We start from the raw sequence: 23,129 nt of genomic DNA, 5'->3' as shown, positions 1-23,129 counted from the left end.
CAGGCGTTCAGCACACTGTGTATGTGTGTTCCCTGTCCTTTGAAGTGTTTTGTGGCAGGTGTACCACTGCTAGGTAGGTGCATTCTTTTTGTCGAGTCTCCCTCCCTGGAGGAGTTTGGTCATTGTTCTTCTTCATTCACATGGGGCCCTGAAACTGTCTCTGTGGGTGTTTGGAGGGAGGGGTGAGGAGGGTTGAGAGGGGAGACGAGTGTGAGAATGACCTCTATTTATTAAGATGAGGCCATTTTACAGAAGTTGTCAGTGCTGCCTCACACTGATGGGCAAGTTTTGACACCGTTGTAGATAATCCATCTTTGTATGTTTGTGAGTGCATGGAGGAGTGTATCTTATAGGACCCAGGTCCTGTGAGACTGCACTGGCTGGATGGGTCCTTGTCACAGCTTTTTCAGTGGAGGTACCTGAAACCGGCACAGATAAGAGCCTACTCTGGTGGCCCTCACAGATGGAGCAGTAATGGGGCCATACCCCAGTTCCGCTGGCTGAAGTCTCTGGGAAAAATAGGACTGCCATAGTCATTCTTCTGTCATTTCAGGGAGGTCACACTCTGAACTAGCAAAGTGCCCACAGGTGATGCAGAAAAAGATATAAGATATATTTTTCTGAATGCTGGTATTGTGCTGGGCTGGCATGGTGGCTTGATGGATTCCTATGTCACCTTCCTTCAAGAAGAGCCCAGACTTGACTCCCAGGTCTATCAGTGTGGAGTTTGCGATGTTGTCGTACCTGTGTTTGCATAGGTTTCTTCTGGCTTTTGCTGTTTCTCCATAAATGGACCAATGTGAAAATGAATGTTTATTATTAAACCAGTGAGGCATTAGGCACAAGAGATAGACATACTAACAGGGTGATGCATGCAGTGTATTATTCTCTTACCTAATGTTGCAGTGCACTCAGCCTTTTTGGTGGTTTACCCAAACTATGAGTGGTTTATAGAACCATACAAAGGCCATAGGCACCCTCCAGGGCCAGTGAACGCCCAGGACCACCCAGACAGAAGGAGGCACAGAACGTGACCACCCCCCAAATTCCAACCCCAGAGACCCCCATAGGGACGATCCCAGTGCATCCCCACAGATGCCCCCAAAACCGGGACCCAATGAACAGCCGCATCCCCCACCCCCACAACCACCCAAGACCCCCGCAGAGCACTGCAGTGCAGCTTCAAGTCTGACCATGAACATCACAATTAAGAGAAGTTCTATTTTGTAAAAAGGTTACAAAGCCTCCCCCACATTCATCAGATGTTTTTTTTCTTTGATTAAACATAATCTTCTTTGAAGGTAGGTATTATGAAAGCTCTTTAACCCACAATGATACACCAGGGGGCTGCTAATTTTTCCGACGAATGGCTATACATTTATTAGTCCACCATTAGTGTCAGTCTCGGGTTGATTGGGATCTCCATCCATCTCTATCTCCATTTTATGATATCCAAGCTAGATCTCCAGTATTGCTCCAGACATCTACATGTCCAGAACGTATGCAAACTCCTTGTTTCAGTCCTATATCTGGGACAATATTCGAATGATTTAGAGTTATTACAAATCAATTTCCATTCAGAGTCATTTCCCATTTAACCATTACTTTCTGTAAGGTTCATGAGTCTGTTAAAGGCAAAGGATAGAAAACCGTTGGAATCATGTTTTTCTTGTATCATAACATCTATCTGGAAATCCTCTAATAATCTGTACTCTAATAAAATCTCTAACCTGTAGATATTTCAAAAAGTTTATCTTAATGTGTTATGGAATTGTTTGTCAAAATTAGATAATACGTACAAAGTACTATGTAGCTGCAGTGGTAATCTTGAAGAAAACAGCAAGCATTGAACTGATTAGCTGCATTGAATCCCTCAGGCCCACATTACCCAGGCAGCTGGTTCAGTCGTGAAGGAGATAGTTTGTTGTGATTAGTCTTGTAATTAAACTGCAGAGGCTATGAATACATGAGTAATGAGTGGCACCCTGGATGTGAAAGGAGTTGATAAGTGGGCTGTCTATTTGGTGGAGGTTTGGGCTGAGAGGAACCTAAGTGTCACCCATTCCTGCCAGACCGAGTGCAGGATATAGGAAAAAGGCTGACCCATCTCGTTTTGACTCAAAAGTTGCTCCCAAAGGTCACTGCCGACCACTTCCATTTTATCCACACTTACTCAAAGGACACGTTTTTCAAAATGCAGGGAGCTGTGTGTGTTAGTCCACAGCACCAGTGACAGATACATTGATATTGCCAATTGATTAATAGTTTTTTTATGGTTCCATGAAAAAATGAATCTATCAATAAATTAATATGATATCTTCTAAAAGAGAGCAAACATATTTGCAATGTACACCTCTCCTTCCTCTGCTGATTCACACAAAACTAATAAGTATAAACAGTGTTGTCATTAATACAGAGAAGACGCACAAGTACTTTCCGGGACATGGACAGATTAAATAACCATTTCACATTCGCATGAAGACAGGCTTCAGACCAGCCCCAGGGAGAAAGCAGCTCTTTCAGCATGAGATGATGCAGCCCCCTGCAGTTTTTTCTTATTGCAGCCTTGTGAATGTCAGCATGTTAGCAACTGTCTGACTATTTTTTTGATATGTAGTAACAAGATTTTCAAAGGCCTCGTGGCATTATCATATTACTTTGAACTCCAAAAATAAAAGAGAGCAAAAAAAAAAAGTCCTCTCTCTCAGTGTTTCAGGGCCACACTTATGTCTACACTTGCCAATATTGTAGAATTTATCATTCATTTGAGAGAGCAGAAGGCCAAAAGTTATTATCTGATTAACAAAAATATTTATTTGCTTCTGGGTATAATATAAAGCAACTCACTTTATCAAGTCTTTCAGAGCATAAAAGCAGACAAAGATGAAAGGACAATAAGACAGCAAAAGCTAGTGGATCATTTTGATAATTTTCCAGCTCCATTTTATATTTATTACAAATTTGTCATTAGAAAAATACACAAGGTCATTTCCAGTTATTAAACCGTCTGGATACACATTCTTGTTTCGTTTCGGCAAATTTCTATACCTTTTGAAAAGTGTATTAATTCATTTTGCACAGTACAAACTGCAAAACTCACAGCTTGATTGTTCATTGGCCCCATGTTTACTGGTCAGGATGAAATACAGTAGTACCACACAATACTATTTATTCCCATTTTCCCAACCCTTACTTACCAAAACACAGACTTGACTGCGCCCTTGTAATTAATGTCATTAGGATAATTTGGAGAGCGTGTGGCACATGTTGCTGGAAAGAGAGCGTGCTTAATCTCTCCACCCGCAGTGTCTTTCTCCATCAAATCCACGTCAGGCGCATATGTCTTAATTGAAAAGACGGGTAATGGCATCTGTGAAGGCCACATCACTTTCAGTCTCCCTGCAGCTGTGCCTCCAAAACTGTGTGTATGTGTGTGTACAACTGTATGTATGTGTGTGTAAACCTTACTGACATTTTGAAAGATTCATGAAGCTCAACTCACCAGCTCAAGGACCTGCTTGCACAGACCCCCGTAGAATTATGATGTACTGCCCCGGCTGTTTGGTGCCCTAATCAGAGAAATGATGAGATGCAGTTGAAGTCAGGTAACAACATCCCAGTCTAATGTTCTGAGGCAGAGATGAAAGACTGAAGCTGTATGTGGTTTGTTTTGTACATTTGATACAAAACAAACAGAGATTTAAAAGCAGGTTGCTTTTAAAGCTCTGCCATAACAGGGCACCTTGCTGCAGGAGAACCGGCAAGTGAACAATAAATATTGTAGATCCCCGGTGTGTGTGATTGTATACATTACATCTGCCTGTTGAATTCAAATTTAGGCGACCTGCCAGTAGTTTGCCAGCCCCATCAGATTCATCAACAGCATCTCTCAAAGGAGTTCCTGAGGGGGTCCAAGTTGTACAGCAAAATCAAAATTGTATTTTCCTCACAACATGAATGTGGTTGATGTTGCCCAGCAGGGCTGTTTCCTCTTACAGACAACAGTGTCAGTGCATGCTGGTTCTGAGCTACATCACCACATAGCCATGTCATACCTGCAGAGACACTACAAACAAACTGAGACCTGTGTATGCAGAGTAAAGTGAGACGCTGTGGTTGTAGTTGATGTGGCAGCACAGCTCAAATGGACTACATTTCCCTTTGCTCGCTCACAATTTGCTCAGCAAAGGCTATGTGTCAGTTATTAAAATAAACATCCTCCCATTCTCTTATAATGAAACATATATAGGTCAGCTGATTGGTGTGTTGCAAGTGTTTTGTGCTGATTCTTCCTTTAAAACACAGCATGCATCTCTATACTTATTTTTCACATTCATATTTTTAACCATATCATACTTTTAAGTCTACAAATTGTGGGTGCGTGACCCAGTCTTGCCTCATGCGTGGCAAAACTACTGTCATATTCATATTTTATTCAAAACATTCAAATTCAATGCTTTGAAAAACTGTAAAAAGGGCAAGTAGCAGCGAGCGCTGTTGAGAGCAGTGTCACCTGGAAGCTCATTCAAGCTTAGAGGAATGTTACAGAAAGCCCAGAGCAGTGGAAACAGCTGGCAGTGCTGCTCTGTGACTTTCTCCCTCTGTCTTCACTCTGGGCCCGTCGTCCCTGTAGACACTACCAGGGCCATTCTTACAGCATGTGTACCGCAAAACAATCATCACACCCCAAATGTTCTTGTCCTTCAGTGTGGGGCCAATGCATACTCACTCACACTCACACACACACACACACACACACCCCTCACCTTCTGTTCAGTACAGTAAAGCAGTAAAACTGTGTGCCAGCAGGCTGAGAGATGGCTTTCCTATTAAGTGGCCTTTTCTTTCACTCAAAGAGCTTCTTGACATTTGAAGGCGGCGTGGACTGTATTGCACTGTACTTTATGCTTGTGTGGATGTGTGTGTGCGTGCCACATGTGCATGTCTGTAGTGTGACTCTGGAAGATTGAAACATTTCATTGTAACTTACTGGCGGGTGTAATGATTGACAGTATGGAGAAGCGCTGATCAGTGCTTCATGAAAATGTCAGTCAAAGGGTCACCTGCCCTCACAGTGAAAAAAATTATGCTGACGGGGGCCTCGGTGCTTCACAAGTGATTTATTTATGTAACGTACATTAAGCTCTATGCATAAAACATATCAGTGACTTTTTTAGCTATTAGTATGAACTCTTGTATTAAATAATAATTGTTCACAAACAGCAAAAACATTCCTGTGATATTGCACGTGTGCATGACGCTCTGTCATCATCCTTTGTAGCTGCTTGTCTCTTGCTCTTTACCCCTTTGTCTGTTTAAGTGTGACAGAATCTCGGTGACACTCACGATGGAAAAGCTCTTTGAGAGCCAAGTGTATGAATAATCGCTAAGACACCCCTAATCCATTTTTAAAGAAGGGAATATTAATGCACTAACAACTGTATCTGCTTGGCATGCGGAAGATGATTCCAGGTCTGCAAAAAGCCCCCGTCTTTCAGACTGGAGCTTCCGCGAGCGTTAGGGGATCACTCTGCACTCTCTGTCACCATGACAACACCAGTTCCATGTCCGAGTGGGTGTACACACTTCATTTAGTAATCCTCAGCGACCAACATGGGAACAGCTGTGTGCATGCTGAGAGGGTCCAGGCTAGCAATCATGCCAAAATACACTTAATTACTGGAAATGTGGTCACTCTTGTGGGTATTATGGAATCAGAATTTGAGTGGCAGCAGCTGGCATCTACTGTATACAGTACACAGTACACACTGTTTTATTGGGATTTATCTGAGCTGGTACAGTCGTACTGGTTATTGTTCGTGCAAAGGACAGTATGTTCACTGAGGTATGTTGGAGATGAGAAATTCAAATACACTCACCTGATTAATGTTGAAATCTATTACCAGTGAGCCATCAAAGAACCATTAGGGAACACTGTTTACCTGCCTTAAGTGCTGAGACTTCAACTCCGTCACCCATGCAACCCGCCGAAACACACATACAGTACACATACACACTCTTTAAGCTAAGACCCAACCAGTCTTACAGTTTAGTTTAATGTGTAACTCTCAACCTAAGCACTTCTTTCACTTTTTCTTTTTTGTTAACATTTGTGTGTTTGCCAATGTCACATTTATCTTCATAAACCTGGCTCTATTGTTTCAGTGCACAGCTAAGTCACGTCATGTAGTAAAACAATATGTGACCACTCATTAGCCCTGCCCAACCACATACCCCCTTTCTCTCTCTGACTATTCATAGTGCCTCGTATTTTTTTGCTGCACAGTAGGTGAAGTGAAACCTAAACTGGGTGCAGAATTTCTCTGTAAATCCACACCAGGGTTGTAGCACCCGTGTTTACGCAGGTGGATCCTCACCTGCCAAAGTCGGTAACATGCCGTGTAGCGCTCTGACACTCTGACAGTGAGTTACATGTAGAGATGAAGGAATGGGAAACGCTGGAGAGCCCTTTCAAGCGAGATGCCATCTCTCATTTTTTTTTTTTTTTTCCATGGGCCATTGAACACTTTGAAGAGACAGCTTCATGATTGACAAAGGATAGACTTGTCCTCTCAGTTCACAATGACTGGCACTTATATGCTGTCATGTTAAGATGTGTGGAAGCAGTCATTAATTCCAACTGGCATGTATAGAAAAGTCAAAGGATGATGCTTCATTTTGACTGGTTGGTAATGCTAAACAATGTTTAACAAGAGCGTGAAATTATGGAGCACTGCGTTTACTCTTGTGTATGGCATTAATGAAAGTTTGCTTTATACCATACTGCTACTACTACTGCTGCTATTACTACTACTACTAATGGTGATAATAATAGATTTGTCTTAAACTGTCTTTGTGCTCTTAGCAGTTAAAATAAATGTACTTTTTGAATTTTTTTACGTAAACTGCAGCTGCACGACTACTTATGAAACTCAGATGTCACAGCTTGTGTTCATCAACTGTTCAAAAAGAAAATAGCTGCTTCAACATCACAGATTAAGGTGTGGCTGGAAGTGACAGTATAGCATAGTAATAGATTTCTACCACATGTGCTTCATTGTTGAATTACCCTTCAAATGATACTCCCTCGTCTGCTCTCCTGTGTTTTGTTTTGTTTTGTTTATGTTTTTGGGGGAAAAAACAACAAAGATATTCAATATTAATGGCACACAGACGAGGGATCTTAGTGAGAGCTGTGTTACGTTATTGATTTTCTTCTTTCTTCAATTTGCTCTGATGCATTACACTGTAAAGTCTTTCTAAATGAAGTCTTATAACACGAGACAGGCAGTCGTTGCACAACCGAGCATCTGCCCCTAGATTTAAGAAATCACAGGGTTTAAGGCCAAAGCCAGCTGTGATTCTCTCTTCTCAGGGACAATTTTCATAATAGACCCAGCATTCTTTGTGGTGGTGCATTTACTGATATGATTATGCAAAGAACTTTTTTTTTTCTTGATTAGGAAACTATATATAACAATTCATTTCAATTACTTCAGCGTTTTCATTGTGCTGATCCGCCCTTAACAATGAGACTTAGATACCTCTTGACTTTAAAATAATTTGACAGCTCAGCCACCACAGTGAAATGAGGAGTGCAGTACATAAAATGCAGTCGCTGATTTTCAGTGTCAGTCATAGAACTTTATAGAGACACTTAATTCTATTAGTAAGACCCTCACGAACTAATAAGCCAACCGTCCACTCTCCATACAAAATCTGGCTTTACCCATAAAAATAGTGACTGCATTTAAATTCAATTTTGGTGGAACTTCTTAATGGACTATAAGTCATTATGTGCTTTGTTGATTCTTAAGTGTGGAAGATAATTGCCATGGGCAGCACCAAAGTGGTTTGATTATTGTCTGCTGGCTCTAGTGAATTATAATAGATCTAAATGAGGCTCCCATATCCACATGGTTCTTTGATACTAACAGTGGTAACGGTTGTTGGCAAAAATGGGACCATTCAGGAGCAGTCACACTACAGTAAACGCGTTCAAGTATTTTCAGCCTTTTGGAATTGCTATTATGTGGAATAGTAAAGCAGCCTCAAAGTCAGCACAGGCAAGTAAAAATGAAAGATTGATTAGGCTGTGAAGTGCTGGTCCCTCTCTGAAATACCACAGCACTTCTAAATGAAGTCTAGATATTTCAAAAGATTTTTAGTTGCTAAGAAAGTGGTGTCTTTGAAGTGAGTGTGTCCCCTTGGTAGTTATTCAGCTGAGGAATATTTTAGTAGGCTTGTCTAAGATGTTCACACACATGCTCCACAGTTGGTGTGTTCAGGGGTCATTTTGTGTCCAGACCTTCGTGAGCAGATCAGGCTTACAGAAAATCACTTGCCACTAGCAGTATCTCGATCAGGGTTACATTTTTTATTTTTCTGCTCCTGATCTGAGCGTCTTGCTATCAAGAATGTGCCGATATTGAGTCATCTGATATTTGTATTTCCCTACATGATGCAGCTGCACAGTGCACAGTAAGGCACATGCAATGTGTCAAGATATGTTTGACATCTGAATAGGTCTGCATCAAGAAAATATATTCTACATCACAATTTTCTTCTAATGGTGTCATAGTGTTTTATATAGTGTTCTTTAGTATTTTCTATAATATCTGCGTCAGTCTGGAGCTGGTTTGAACAGGAATTTGACAACCTCTCTTCATCTCCAGCTCGAACAAAATAGTTACGTTTAAGTGCAGTTTTAAACCAACAGCGACACCTTGAGGTGTGGTGCACCTGCGAAGTCACTGAAATAGAGGCAATACAGCCTTTTGTTTTTTCAACCAAAAACGGATCTGCTTACTTTGCTTGCTGGTGCATCTTCACTGAAACTGATGGCTGCTCTTTCCAAATGGATAAGGCTTTATATGAACCAATTACAATCTGTTTAAATATGCCTTGATCAGCCCCGATATAATCAATGAATGTGGACTAAGCCAAATGTTTTTTCGCAATGTAATGAGTAATATGTTAACGTTGTGCAATGATGTGAAATGTCATTGTTTAAAATTTAACTCTTTCTTACTGTCACCAATGTCCATAAGTGCTGGTTAACATACAACAGTGGTACAGTAATTTGTTTTCTATCACTTCTTGAATTCAAATAAAGGTTGTGTTCAGACTGATTTGAGAAGTACACATGGGAATTATGTCTAGCCCTTGCACTTCTGTGTTGTACCTGATGAATGAACATTTAAGAGCATTTTTGCCTTTTTACTTGCCCCATTAATCTCCAGAGTCCCTGCTGTTACAGAAACATGATACTCTCCCCAACAAACTAAAGGAAAAGATAAGTCACAGACTCTGATTCTAAGGGTACTTCGACAAAAGCTATGTGCCTTCTAAATTCATAATTCTCTTCTGTATAATTGTACCCAGTAAAGCACTTTTACTTTGATTTCTGAACAGAAGCAACACCAACAGTGGTCTCTATAAGTAACTCCCATACACATGTATAATGCTGGTTTTTGCTTGAATTTGGATTTGAGTAAATGTGACCAAATCATTTGTTGGCACAAATAGTCCTGAACAAAAAAGGCTGCAGCTTGCTACGTGTGTCCCATTTCAGTCCTTTTTTATTGATTTTTGAAGTATGAAGTATTGATGGGAGAAATGCGTTCTAACCATGGCACCTTGGAAGTCTAGAAGAGGCAGGCATAATGCACATTTCCTCCATTTAGAATGAACTGGATTGTCAATCATTTTAAAGACTCCGCTGCATCCCTGTCCATGCTGAGCGGTCACAGTAACAGAGACGATAACCATTCAGACATATGCTGAGGAAAATAGATTGTTTGTGTTTGATGTTGTAGGATGCAGAATACAATGCGAAGCATGTAGCACAATAGATGATATCAGTCAGTATCAGTCTCGTTATTGTATTTAATTTGATCCTTACATCTGGAGTTTAACACATAATTATCCTTTTAAAAACTCTTATACTTATACTCTTTTGAAAAGAATAAACCTGCGGGATTGTTTTTGTTTTGTTTTTCTTTGCAGAGCCTATGGGCTCATGTGGAAAGAAAGCACAGTTTGAATGGCAATCATCAGCTTTTGCTGGTTCAATTGTGTTACTGACCTTGTAGCCCCAAGCAAGAGACCACAGTGAACAAATCTAGTGGAGATATTGGGAGGAAAAACTGCTTGAAAACATTGCTGGGAATGGAAGCTCATTAACTACTACAAGGCGAGGGTCTTGAAGGAGGTGTGTGCAGTGGGGATTCCGTGGTATGTGTGATAAAGAAGAGTTATGTTAAATTCCTTAATGACTTATTGTGTGTGCTCAGAGCAAACTATGCTCGGCTGTGTCTAGTGATTTAGCCTCTGTAGTTCTGTTCTGTTTCTTTACAGATACATTTTGAAATGAGTGGCTGTCATTGGAATATTTCTTTATTTTTCACAAGCGAATTCATCTTTTTAACAGGTCAGGGCCGCAGACTACTTTGTTGAGAATATTTTAAATTTTGTGATATTGACTGATTCATTTCCCTTCAACATACTAAACAAGAGTATCCCTTCAATGTGTTTCATCAGGAAACCCCCCCCCCCCCCCCCCCCCAAAGTGCAAGAGGACCACTAGTAATCTTTTTAGCCCGGCTAAGATAGAGATTTATGTGCCTCTTGTACGAAGGTTGCACAGAGATAATGGTAAACATGTGTTGCCATGTGCTTCTGAGCAACACAGAAACACTGATACACTGAAATGTGTCTGTCAGCTAATGGATGCAAGTAATGATAAAAGCTGAGGGTTCTACCAGGACAAAAGGAACAATGATGATAAAGACCCGTGTTGGATGGATTATCTGCCAGAGCTTATTGCAAAGACCATCTTTGTATAATTTATGTATTGAAAAACACTGTGGTCATAAATAACTTTTTCCTGAGTCTTCACATTGGAAAAATACAGTATGTTTAGAGGGAGTCCTAACCTTTAGGCAAGAGTATCTTCAAGGTGAAATTACCCATAGCTAATGCACTGCACTGACATGCCTCTATTTATTCACTTAACTAATTATAATTATTATTTGTATATCAGTTTCCAAGCAGAAGACTGGACTGTTTTCAGTACATGCTCAGTACAAGTCTTCAGAAAGTGATGATTCTATGAAGTCCCTCTAATTTTACAGCAGCTTAATGGCCTGTAACACCTCATTGCAAATAATCATTGGATTTTTTTAGATTTAGAGAATGACTGCCTTTTCCTTTAAATGAAACAAATAACCTCAGGTCATCCAAGACCAAGCGTCATTTGTGTTTGAGTTTGCAGAGATACTGATACTGGAGCTCCACAGCTACTAACTGTCCTTCCTGTAATATCCCTTCTTCGTTACAAAGTGAAATACGTCTGTCACCTTACAGAAACACAGCTGTATAAATATTTATTTGATGTGGAAGTGTTGAGGACACGAGCAGAGACATCGGTACTGGTGAGATAAGAACTGTTTAAATTTTCATGAATTCACCAGTAGTCTGGGTTTTGGCGCTTACCCACATCCTAATTGGCATGTTGCCGTTCTTGTAGTGAATAATCATGAATTATGCACGAAAAACAACTTACCACGTGTCCCATTATAACCACATTGTGCTATGCAATTTTCGGCCTGCTATTCTGGAAAAAGACAATATGTCAGACAGCTCCATTCTCATTACAGCCCAACCTCGGCTAAGCTGGGGATCACCCAAACCCTTCGCTCTTACCTCTCCCACACACAAAAGCTCACTCCTTAAGCAAACCAGCGAAAGCCACTTGATTATAGCGGTTCCCCATGCATTTTATCATCCTGACCTATTAAGCAACCAGACATACAACTGAGAACTAAATTTAATCTATAAATGATTTATGGTCAAGAAGAGTAGTAATATAGCTAACATTTATTCAGGGGGAAAATGAGGCTAAGTGTTTTATATTATAAGTAAACGGTGAGGTTAGGTGTAAGAAAACACGGGCTGCTGTGTTTACCTTGCATGCCCTCACCTGAACCAGGTCTGAATTCTCAGTATTCATACTTCAACAGGGTTTAATATTTTAGCGCACAGAAATGGGGACTTGATGCGTTAAATTGCAAATGTGTGAGTCATAGCTGATCTATATTTAATGGGCCATGAATTGAGATTACCAATACTGCTGAATGAAGTCGAAGGCTGCTATTTCGCGGTCGGATTTTGAATAAACAGAAAAACATTCATCAATTCATGAATTATAGTTCACAAGGACATGATTTGTCACCCAGACCTTGATGACCTTTTTGAGGAATTATCTGTTTTATAGCATTTTTTTACGCACACAAGTCATGTTAAGCAAAATTACTTTTTACTGTGCCACTGAAATCCTTGCAGTTAGTCTGCATACCTGTGGTGAACCTCTCTGGAATGCTCTGTGGGTGATGCAGAGTATAATGATGTTGACCTGTCCTCTCCAACATTGAGAACGCCAAGGGTAGTCGCGCAGAATGCAGAAGATTATGTTTCTGTCAAGTCACTGCTTAGATTCTCTTATTTTCCTGTCATCACTCCTATGATTCAATTAAGAAGCTGCATTCCCTAGTCTGGCCAGGCCAGACAAGTAGGCCAGGGATTGACAGGTAAAGACATTACTATGCGAAGGGAAAGAGAGTACAGGGAGAGATATGAATATTTGAGTAGATGGCATAAAAGAATCTTGTAATTGATTTTCTATCTAAGCTGCCGTTTCATTTACTGAATAAATGCATTAATTCCAGGCAGTGGGTTGTTCCTGCCGTCCCCATTGTCTCATTGTGAAGATAAACTTTGTCGTATTTTGTATTTGATGATGATTTTGCAGATTCTACAAACTTTTGCTCACCCGCGCAGTCGCAGGGCAGACAGCTAAAAGGTTTTACAGTATTGTACTTCCTTATACTACATGGCATCACTGGAAATACTGCTAGCCACGTAACCTTGCTAGAAGTAGGTTGTCCTGAAATGAGCTTTGTGTGTTGTCCCCTTCCAACAGATGTGATCCACACCGTGGGCCCGGTGGCCAGAGGTCATGTGGGCCCTACCGAGACCAATGACCTCACCTCCTGCTACCAGAACTCCCTCAGGCTGATGAAGGAGCATGGCTTAAGCACTGTGGTGAGTACAGTACGCTACCACGCTCACACTCATCTGAGGAGAAATGTGTCTCTGTTCTGTGCAGCTTGAAAGAAAGAAATAATATGCTTCTGTGTTTTTGTTTGACAGTAAGTAAGCCTTCACTGAAAAAAGCCGTGTTTGAAAATTTTAGGAAATTTGGAAAAGGTACAAGAACAAAAGGATTTAGCATCTTTCACTTTAGATACAGTTCTGAAAAGCCTTAATCTTCTTTATTTAAACAAAAGCAACAGAGAACACAACAAAATGGTAATGTTTCATGTTCGTCAAATGAAGGCTTTTCATGTAGACTACTTTGGCTGGTGATTAAATGAAAGGCAGGCTTTTGCAGGCCAGTTTTTCTTTTGTCATTATTTGGGAAGCCACTTTTAATTTAGAAAACTGTGACCTTTCTTAAATTCTCCAAAGGCTTTTGACGTAGATTTGTGATTTATTGTTTTTTGTTTCCAAGAAATGAAATGTCTAGCACCCAAAGAGTCATTTCAGATGTTTTGATTCTTGCGTTTGTCTGTGCCACCTCTCCAAGAAGCATTATCTTCTTTAAAATACCAGAAAAGCGCCAGGTTTAGTGAATGTGGCTGAATCATAGGGGCTTTAGATGAGACAATGCCCACACAATCCACAGCTGGCAGCAGCCGATCCTTCACACACTGTCCCAGCTTCTACCCTGTTCTGGGCCCTATGTGTCAGTCTGGTCCACGTGATACATGGATTTGCCCTGCCCACAGAGGGTAAACAAATCAGTATCACACCAAATAGCCACAAATCACATTTTCTGCACCAACCTACTGCCCTGCAGCCTCATCAGAGGCCAATCAATGGAAGTACTTACCAACAGAGAGGGGAGACATAGATGAGTGCCAGTTTCATTAAAGATGATTGTGACAAATTCCTGCTCTGTTGATGACTTATTGTGAGTGCGACAGACACCTCCAGGTAGCAATTAAATGGATTGTGAAGCCAAATGACTGAAGTCGTTATGTGTTGATAAGTTTGATAAGTATAGTATAGTGATGAGTATCAAAATCAGCAGCATGCCTGCTGATCTTTAAACTTACCTAATAACAGTTGCATCCACTAAGATATGATGAGCGATAAGCATTACATTAAATTAGAATGTCATTTACACAACAGAATAATTTACTCTGGTGGGCTCATGGGCAGAAGGGGAGCCTCCTCTACAGCACCAGGTCCCTCAGGCCTCATGCAGGAACCACCAGCTTGTCTGTTTTCGTCCACAAATGTTCCAGTCCTTGCTTTGTGTCTGGCACATTCCAAAGATTTATTTAGTTTAGGCCTATCTCTTGATTTATTTATCCAATAATCCATATATTTATAAGAAACAGAGTTTCTGTTTTTACTGGGAGCTGCCTGGATCCTGTCTAATGTATTTATACAGCTGCTCCGTGTTGAACAGGCCTTCAGTGAAAACAGTGGTGTTCTGTGATTGACTGGCCTTGTAGGATGAGCCTAGTCATTACATTATTATCTTAGCCACAGTCCATTTCATCTCTCCTTGCTGCAAGGACAACAGAAAGCATTTTTACCAAAAGCAAAAGGGAAATAGCACTTTCTTCAAGCAAGGATGTGGCCTTGATTTAGTTTTACTCTAGCCTGTCTTGATATGCGAGACTTAGTTGAAGAGAGGCTCTAAGGGTTCTCTAGTCCAAATTCTTTGTTAACAGACAGACTTGCAGTCTTTTGGTGCAGAGCACAATGAGTCCAAGTTTGATCTGAAAGGGTCTCACTATGAGGTTTGCTGTGTGAGAGAAACAAGAGATCCCACTGAAGACGGGCACCCCGCCAAGTGGGTCTACCAAGTGCAAAGGGGGGGGGGGCTACATTTGGGAATCCTAGACGGCTGGCTCCCTAATGGGGATTCTAGGGCATTACAAAGGAATAGGAGTCAAAACAAAGCCTAACACAAAATAAACTTGAGCATGAAAGATTAAAAAGAAGCAGAGCTTGGTAGTTAATCCCTGTCTCTTAGACCTCAAAGCCACCCTTTAGGCTATGAAACAGTACAGCTACCACAGTCTCATCAAAATCTTTCTGTGACTGAAGCATGTCAAGACTTTACAGGGAATACAATTGAATTTCTGGACTGAAAATGCACTTCCTTTACGTTAGGGCAGCTCAGTGTGTATGACTGAACATTTACTAGTATCCCCAGAGGTCAGAAATTAGATAGAAGAGCTCTTCCTGTCCCTAAGTGATCAGTGTTGCACTGATTTACAGCTCTACTGGGACGGAATTGAGGAAGATGGAAAATGTGACTTTTAGGCAACCTAAGGCAATTGGCTGTTTCTGAGTTTCTAGGTTGTATTCTTACTATTACAGCTTCAATGAATATCCTGGACTCCATAAAGTCATAAAGTTTTCCTTGTGGGGCAGCTCAGACAGTGGATCGTGAGGGCATTAAAATTAGACCCTTGTTTCTTTGTTTTAGTTTTTAAAGATAATTGAGTAAATTTGCAAAGTTATGTAAACTGTCCCAGGCCAGAGAAATACATTTCTAATTTCATTTTTTTTTATTGGCATTAAGTGTTGCATAGCTACACAATCTCTACACAAAATTGTAGTAGCTTTTTATCTAAAGACCTTAAAACTCATGCTGGATACTTTGCCAGGCCCATATTGGCTGAAATGTAAAGGCAGATGTGTTTATATGACTACCTTTGGCCTGCAGGGAAAACTGCAACTATAGGAAGCATTTCTAAGCCTTACTGATGGCATTCTGATGAAAAATTATGATCAACCTGGGCCAAGAAACCTGCCGTTTAACCCCCACACGGAAGTTGAAAGCTATCTGGAACGGTTCAGGCTTCAACACCTCACTCTGTCTTAGTCTCTGGATAAATATCCGATGGCTGGGTGACCTATTCAGTTGTGTCTTCCAAATCATTTGGCTGCAGCGCATGTTTAAGTGAGTTTTTGTGCCCATGTGCATATGTGAATGTGCCTGTGTTATTGAAATGTCCTTTGCTTATTTCTTCTCTGCCTAGAAGACTCTTACGCTTCAATGCTTTTTTTTTTTTTTTTTTGCTTTTTTGCTGCGGCTGAAAGAGCAGCAGGCTGTCACAGCTCCCTGGGCTCTGACTGACCACAGCCCGAATGCCAGTGTTGCCGGCTGGGCTCTGCAACATCACACAAGGGAGCCGTGGGAGCTGTGCAGCCTGTGAGTTGCTGCTCTGGACTGATGAGCAGAGCATTGTCAAACAGCCCCCTCCTCTGCTCAATGCTGGTTACACTACAGTATGTTGTTTGGCGCAGGTGAAGAGCCAAAGAGGAAATATAGCTAGAAATATGGATTTATGGTGGATTGATTCCAGACAGTAATTGTGATAATAACACTGCCTTGCTGGTCGATAAGGGTGAAGATGCTCTAGCAGGCTATCAATATTTGCTTGAGCCAGAACATATTAAATAGATCTCATCATGGTTGCTCTGATATACGGAGCATGCCATGTTATTATGGTCTATTTGGAAACAGCTGAGATTGTTGGGGAAACTCGCTATACTCAGCAGTACTCTATACGCAGCACACTATTGCATTGACATAATTTTCAGAAGACAACAGAGGGGAAAAAAGGTTTTCTGTAATTTGTTTGTGAGTTAAGGTACCATGCAGTGCTCGACATGCTGACTGAGACCTGCCAATCACATTATCGTTCAAACTGAAAGAATAATTTCTTGCAATCAAGATTAGGTTTTTGTGTCTTCTGAAAGAAGAATTATTCACCTGTGTGTTTGCGTGTTTTAATGATGCACTTGTGGGTATGTGTGTACTGTATCTGTGTGCTGTCAGACCCTGGGGGGCTTCCTCTCCAAAGAGCCATACAGTACATGGAACTGAGGAGATGGTTAATTCAAGTCCCCTGTCTTGGTTAGTCATGGAAGGCTGCTCAGATTCTTCCCTGGAAGCAAGCGTAGCATCTGTCAGGCAGAAACAGACAGACTGTGTGGAGGGGGACGCCACCATCTGGAAGCCATTCAGCCTTAGACTTTGTTTCGTTTTAGAGACCATATTAAACACCCCTTAGACTGTGACCTTTAGAAAAAAAGAATAGCCATGTTTACCCAAAACATCATTATTGTTTCATCAAATTTATCCTTCCTTTTGAGTCTTTGGGGAGTGTTCTGTTGAGACAAAATAAGTAGGATTTTAGTCTCGAGGGTATGTGGCAGCAAGCATTTTAGTTGTTGACTAATAATCTTGTAAGCAACTGAGCCTCCTTTTTGTTCCTAATTTGACGTTGACAGGCCACAATTTGATGCTTTCCGAAAGTATCTGTCATTAAGCTATTTCTGGCAGCTCGCAGTGGGCTGGCAGCTGTCAGTGTGGACAGTGACAGGGTCGCAGACTGCATTTAGTGGCCTCCTCTCTGACTCCCAGGCGGCCCTGGAAGTGTTTTGTAGTCATAACACACTGGCTTCGAGGAGATCCAGCAGGGAAGCCACAAATTGCCCGTTGAGAAAAATGCCGAAAGCCAAGTGGATTGGAGATGAATGGTGTAGAATGATAGGATTAGCCACCCTTCTCTGTGGGCTCATTCCAAGGCTGCTAGGAGCATTAGCTTCCATTCATTTTGCCCGACAGTGTTCCCAAAACGCATTCCTGCCAACAATATCTTATAGTGACACATCAGCATGTGCACCCTGCTTGAAGATGACAGTTGATAGTCCCTACTAGATAATCTGTTTCACATGACAGGCACAGCAAGTGAAGAACAAACAAACACTGTATCAATGGAATAAGTGACCATGCCCCCAATGTGTCTTCGAGATGGACAACACACAGGGGTTTGGAGGGCAAGTTGACTTCGTCTTAGATTCTCTTTTGGCTGACCAGTTTTAAAAGCATCTCTGTTCTGTTCTCAGGAATATTACGGAATATGCTGTAAATAACTTTAACTGTTCCACCTTTATTAATGTAAGTCAGTGGTGATATTTAAAAACGTGTTTTTTACTGCTGTGTTTAAGTGCACTGGAGGGTCTTTGTCATTATTTATGTTTCCAAATACTACCATATCAAACTTAACGACTTTGCACTCCACCCTATTCCATTTTGGTGTGCCGACTCCCCAAGTGATTAATTAATTTTCATTTATGCACTGAACAGATCGTGGACAAACTTTTCCTCTATCCGCTTCTCTACCCTTTCTCGTAAATTCTTGTCCACGAGTGCAAGCGACTCCAGATTTAATTATATAATGGCTGAGAGAAGTATAGAGGCTTGATTGTGCACATACTTGGCTTCTGATCATAGCAAAGTAAACTGTGCCATTAATTGGGATAGAAGAATGAGAGCTTTACTGCTGATCTGCTTACACAACGCAGTTGGTCTTTGTGTGTATATCACACAGTATTACATTAAATTCCTCCACAGAAGAATCCAAGCTCATTTTCTTTATGACAATATTTGGAGAACTTAATTTGCAGATGAACTGTGGACCCTAAACGGACCTTCACAGCCAGCTGCAATTATGTCGCACAGTTGTCAAAGTGAAGGAAAAAGGGTGACCCACAGACCATGCCTATTGTTCACGTATTACCAAGATTTTTACCAAATATCAGTTTTTAGTAGAGTTGTGCACATTTGACTGCTGCACTGTGCAGCATGCACCTGTGCTTTATGAAGATAAAGCCCCACATGTCACAGAAGAGTATGAAGGCTAAATGCTGTGAAAGACAGAGACAATGCTAACACTATTTTCCCCATTTTTTTGTCTCGCATGTACAGTAAAAGTAAGAATATTGGCAATATATCAACTACAGATTTAGTTTATTTGTTTATTTAAATTTAAATTTATTCTGTTTTACCTGGATATCATGCTTTACTACTTAGGTTTGTTTTGGTTCCCTTTGTCAAGGAGTAAGCATTGGAACATTGTTTATCACAGTGTTAATCCAATTGAGGGTCTATTGTAGAACCAGTTGTCTAGCTCGAATAAGAAAAAAAATTGAGTACAGTATGTGCTGCAGAGGACTTCAGGGTGTCCCCTAATCAGCGATTAGCTACAATATGTGATTATAACCCAGTCCTCTCTGTGGCCAGTCAGCCAGTAGTTACTCGTACCCCACTTCCACATACAGTACCTGCATGCATCTCCAAAGGTTAATTAGACTGAAGCTTTCAAAAGGTCACACCGCCATTTAAATTAGCATTGCTATTTGTCTGATCCGAATCATTGGCAACACTGGGCCAATTAGATCCAATTATATTGATAGTGGTTGTGGTGGTCTGCCACCTAGTCTAAGTTAATGGCCATTGGAGCCCCAATTACCCCAGTGCCCTCATTCAAACGGAGGCAACCACAGCAGGAGGAGATCAGGTCTGGGAAATGGAAAGGGGGGCAGCCCTGCCACATCACCTTCCCTTGACATTCCCTTCACTCCAGGGAAGACTGTAGAAACTTTATGTGAGGTGAAATATTAGGATATGTAAAATGTGACATTTCCACACACCTCGAGAGGGGTAATCACAGTTGATGGGGATTGAAGAGGTGATCTCCAGTGTGTCTACGTGTAGTGGGCTGATGTGAGCATGCTAGTGTCTTGATTACAAGCACAGGAACCCCATAGCAATCACAGCAAAGATGGAACCCTGTCTCCTACAAAGGCTACTCCACCTAGATGTTCTGTGAGGGAAATGGCAGCGGTTCTATTCTAGATTAATATGCTCTGACAATAATAAAGGCTCTTCAAATAAGTTAAGTACTATAGCACAGTCAAGCAGTATAAGACTCGGGCTCAGCACTGTTTTTCTCTGCCGCTGTATCTGGCTGTGAGGAGCTCCTGGAGACGGTCTCCTGAATTTCTATGAGGCTCATATCCCTCTGTGGTACCATCTGAGAATAGAAACGACAGCTCGCACCCAACTGAGGGACTGTCGGAGGAAGTTGTTGATTAAACAGATGTCGTTCCTGCCATACGCCATCAGACAAGAACACGACAATAAGCATGCATTAATTAAACATACCTGAAGAATGTGGGCAATCCAGGAGATTAAAAGGCATTTCTGTCTTTGTCTCTGCTTTACAACAGGAAAGACTCATCTCTTACCCCTGGTTTGAAAAGCTTAGGGATCCACCTCAGGAAAGAATAGTTATTGACAATTCGTTCTGATGAGCAACATCTCACATAAAGTGCAGCATTGGGAGTCATTTGCAACAATGCTGATTTTCTCAAGTCATTTGCCTGAGGGAGGCTACTTTTGAATCACATTATTTCCGACAAGAGAAAAACTTGAGTAGAGACAGAACATGGACATCTTGTTTGCTTTGAAGCCTCCTCAGCTAAACCAACACATACAACGTTTCAACAAAAATAACCTTGTCCTTGCTGTACACCTGAAAGCCTGCTTTTGTCCTCTAGTGGGCTCACATCTGTTTAGAGTTGTGCTTGAGTCTGAGACACTAGTGTCCTCAAACATTTCCTCCACAACTTGATAAATGCTTTTCCTTTGATCAAAGGAGCTGAGCGGGAAAGGAGGATGTGAAATACATTATATGCAAAGCAGGCCTCTATCGTAGCCTGACAGTTGCTCCTCAACAGAGTAAATCTCAGCAATCTCACAGATACTGTAACAGATTGCTGTTCATCGGCAGCAGACCTTGGTGGAATGAGTTCTTGTTTACATCATTATGGTTAATTACCATGCAGAATCAGTCCAGCCAAAAGTGTGTGTGTGTGTGTGTGTGTGTGTGTGTCAGTGAAGCCGGACAGAGCTGTCACACTCTGTCATCTCATTACTAATGCAGCACTATCCCCAAGGTAATGGCTCATGCTGCTCTGGTGTGTTTGGTCATCCTCGTAGTCCCTTGGAGTGGGTGGGACTATCCAAACAGCGTATAAAAGTGAATAACCAGGGAAAGCTTTTTATATCATAGTCATGTACAAATCATCACAGTCATCTTCTACCTCCAACTGGTCCACAAATCTTGGTGGCACATTATGTGATACGCCTGACAACATTTTCAATTTAACACTCACAGATGGATATTTTAATTATTATTGAGTGAATAGTAATGAGAAAGCTGAATCTGTGCGTTCCTTTTTAATGCACTTAATTAAAGTTACAAGGCGAGACGTTTAACATGACTCTTCATCAGAGAATAAGCTTCTCTTGGACGGTTATGTATTAAGAAAGAAACAACATGATGAAGCAAACCGCCATTGTGAACATGTGATGTATTAATCGGGTTAGTATCTCCGCCACAGATGTGAGTCTTAGTTTTACTCCAATGTTGAATCTAGTTCCTTGGCTTCAAAGCTCTTTCTCGCAGTCTTTCATTTGTGGCTTTTATGAAGCCAGGTGTTGAACCCAATGTCGACCTTGCCAGGGCCGTGTCCATGAAACTGGAATTTCCTGGTCTATCACAGGGTTCCATTTCAACAAGCTCACACCCAATTATCCTTCAATCACAGTCCCCGTTCTTACAGATGTGTTTGGTTGAAGTACAAGGTCTCTCTGTCGTGGTTTGACACACTGGGGACATTCTCTCTCGCTCTGGCTGTACACATGAAATGTTTTCACGGGGAGAAATCAGATGGCATCTCAGATAAAGATGAATGATACCCAAGTAATTATTAATGTGGTTATTTGTAGCTTTTACACTGAATAAGTGCTAATTATGAGCATGACACCAAACATGAAGTTAGAGGAGAGTACATTACATTAACACATTCAGACATACAAATTAGTAGTCTGGCAGGCTGCTAAAGGGCTTTCTAACTGTTTATCAAGTTGCTCTTTTCGCCTAATGTTTTGTTTATACACAACAGACATACAAGGAAATAAAAACTGCAAAATCAGCTCTTTATTAGACTCCCATATGCACTGATATTAAAAGCTACCCCTTCTAATTAATGCTAGGTAGTTATTGCTTCTGTACAATTAAAATAAGAATTCTCTGCAGAAGAAGGAAATGGTGAACGATATACAGACTGAAATCTTTGGTCTATTAATGATATTTTGTTAGTGTTGTGTGATGAGAGAATGACTTGATTTAAAAAGTGTTCCTCTTTGGAAAAAGAGAAGGTAACAGTTTAATCATATCACCTTAAATAAGTTTTAATCTTCTTAAACTTCATCTTGTAGTTGACCTTTTGTTTTTTACTTTTTTTGTTGTGCACAAACTGGGACTTGAATAATGCCATGAAGCTAGTTCTTGTCTCGGCTCTGAGATTATTTACAGTTATTCACTGCAGGTTTTCTTCTAATTTGTCATAGCAAGCCTTTTCCTAACCTTAAAAAACACTGAGCATAACTCTTTCCTGTGTTTTGTTAATGCATTGGTTCCTGTGTGTTTTATCAAAGAGAATGCATAAGGCAGAGAGCTGACAGCTATTGGGAGCCTTGGGAGTGTTTGTAGTTCTTTGTGTGGTTCAGAAGTGCACAACTGCATGTCTACATCCACGATATGTATAAAGTCAGAAATGAATATTTATTGTAGTCCCCATCTGCTTGGCACATATTTATGATCAGCATTGTTTGGTTTGATGACAGCAAACTGGGAACAGTGCATGCTGTGTTGACCAATTGGCCAGTTCATATTTATGCATATTTATGAGAACACCAGGACAGACTCAATACAGATTCAATACCAAATTCTTAAGACTCAAGTTCCAAGTCTTGCCCCCTCATCATTTTGTTATCAAAACCACAGCAGTCTTCCCGCGGGCTCAGGTGATGATTGTGTGCATTGGCAGACACGCCAATGTTTATGCTCTCCTACATAATTCTTTAATCACGGCGCTATTACCCCACACATACACCCAGTTTAGTGCCATTATTATCTCCCAAGGTCACAGCTAACGAGGGCTGACGCACTGTGCCTGGCCTGAGCTGATTGACTCCCAATTTTATCTTCTCACAATCTAGGCCTACTCAGCAATTCAGGAGGTAATGCAGCACCTTGCACAGGTTTATGAGAGAAATATATTAGCTCTAACACTGCAGGATTGTCATGCTTTGACGCTGGAGATTGCCACAGAGGTGTAAG

General features: G+C 41.0%; 1 protein-coding gene across 7 annotated transcripts in view; it reads left to right on the top strand.

The window, feature by feature from the left end:
* macrod2 (mono-ADP ribosylhydrolase 2) overlaps window positions 1–23,129 on the top strand; it is a 371,857-nt gene that overhangs the window by 245,409 nt on the left and 103,319 nt on the right. For all 7 annotated transcript variants that reach the window (XM_070916225.1, XM_070916228.1, XM_070916224.1 and 4 more), the window contains exon 6: window positions 12,983–13,104. In XM_070916225.1, coding sequence (XP_070772326.1) covers window positions 12,983–13,104 — 122 coding nt within the window. The remainder of the gene's footprint in view (window positions 1–12,982; window positions 13,105–23,129) is intronic.

This window comes from Enoplosus armatus, chromosome 12 (assembly GCF_043641665.1).
Source record: "Enoplosus armatus isolate fEnoArm2 chromosome 12, fEnoArm2.hap1, whole genome shotgun sequence".
Taxonomy (NCBI): Eukaryota; Metazoa; Chordata; class Actinopteri; order Centrarchiformes; family Enoplosidae; genus Enoplosus; species Enoplosus armatus.
Note: the sequence above shows the minus strand (reverse complement) of the source record. Positions and strands in the feature narration are given on the sequence as shown.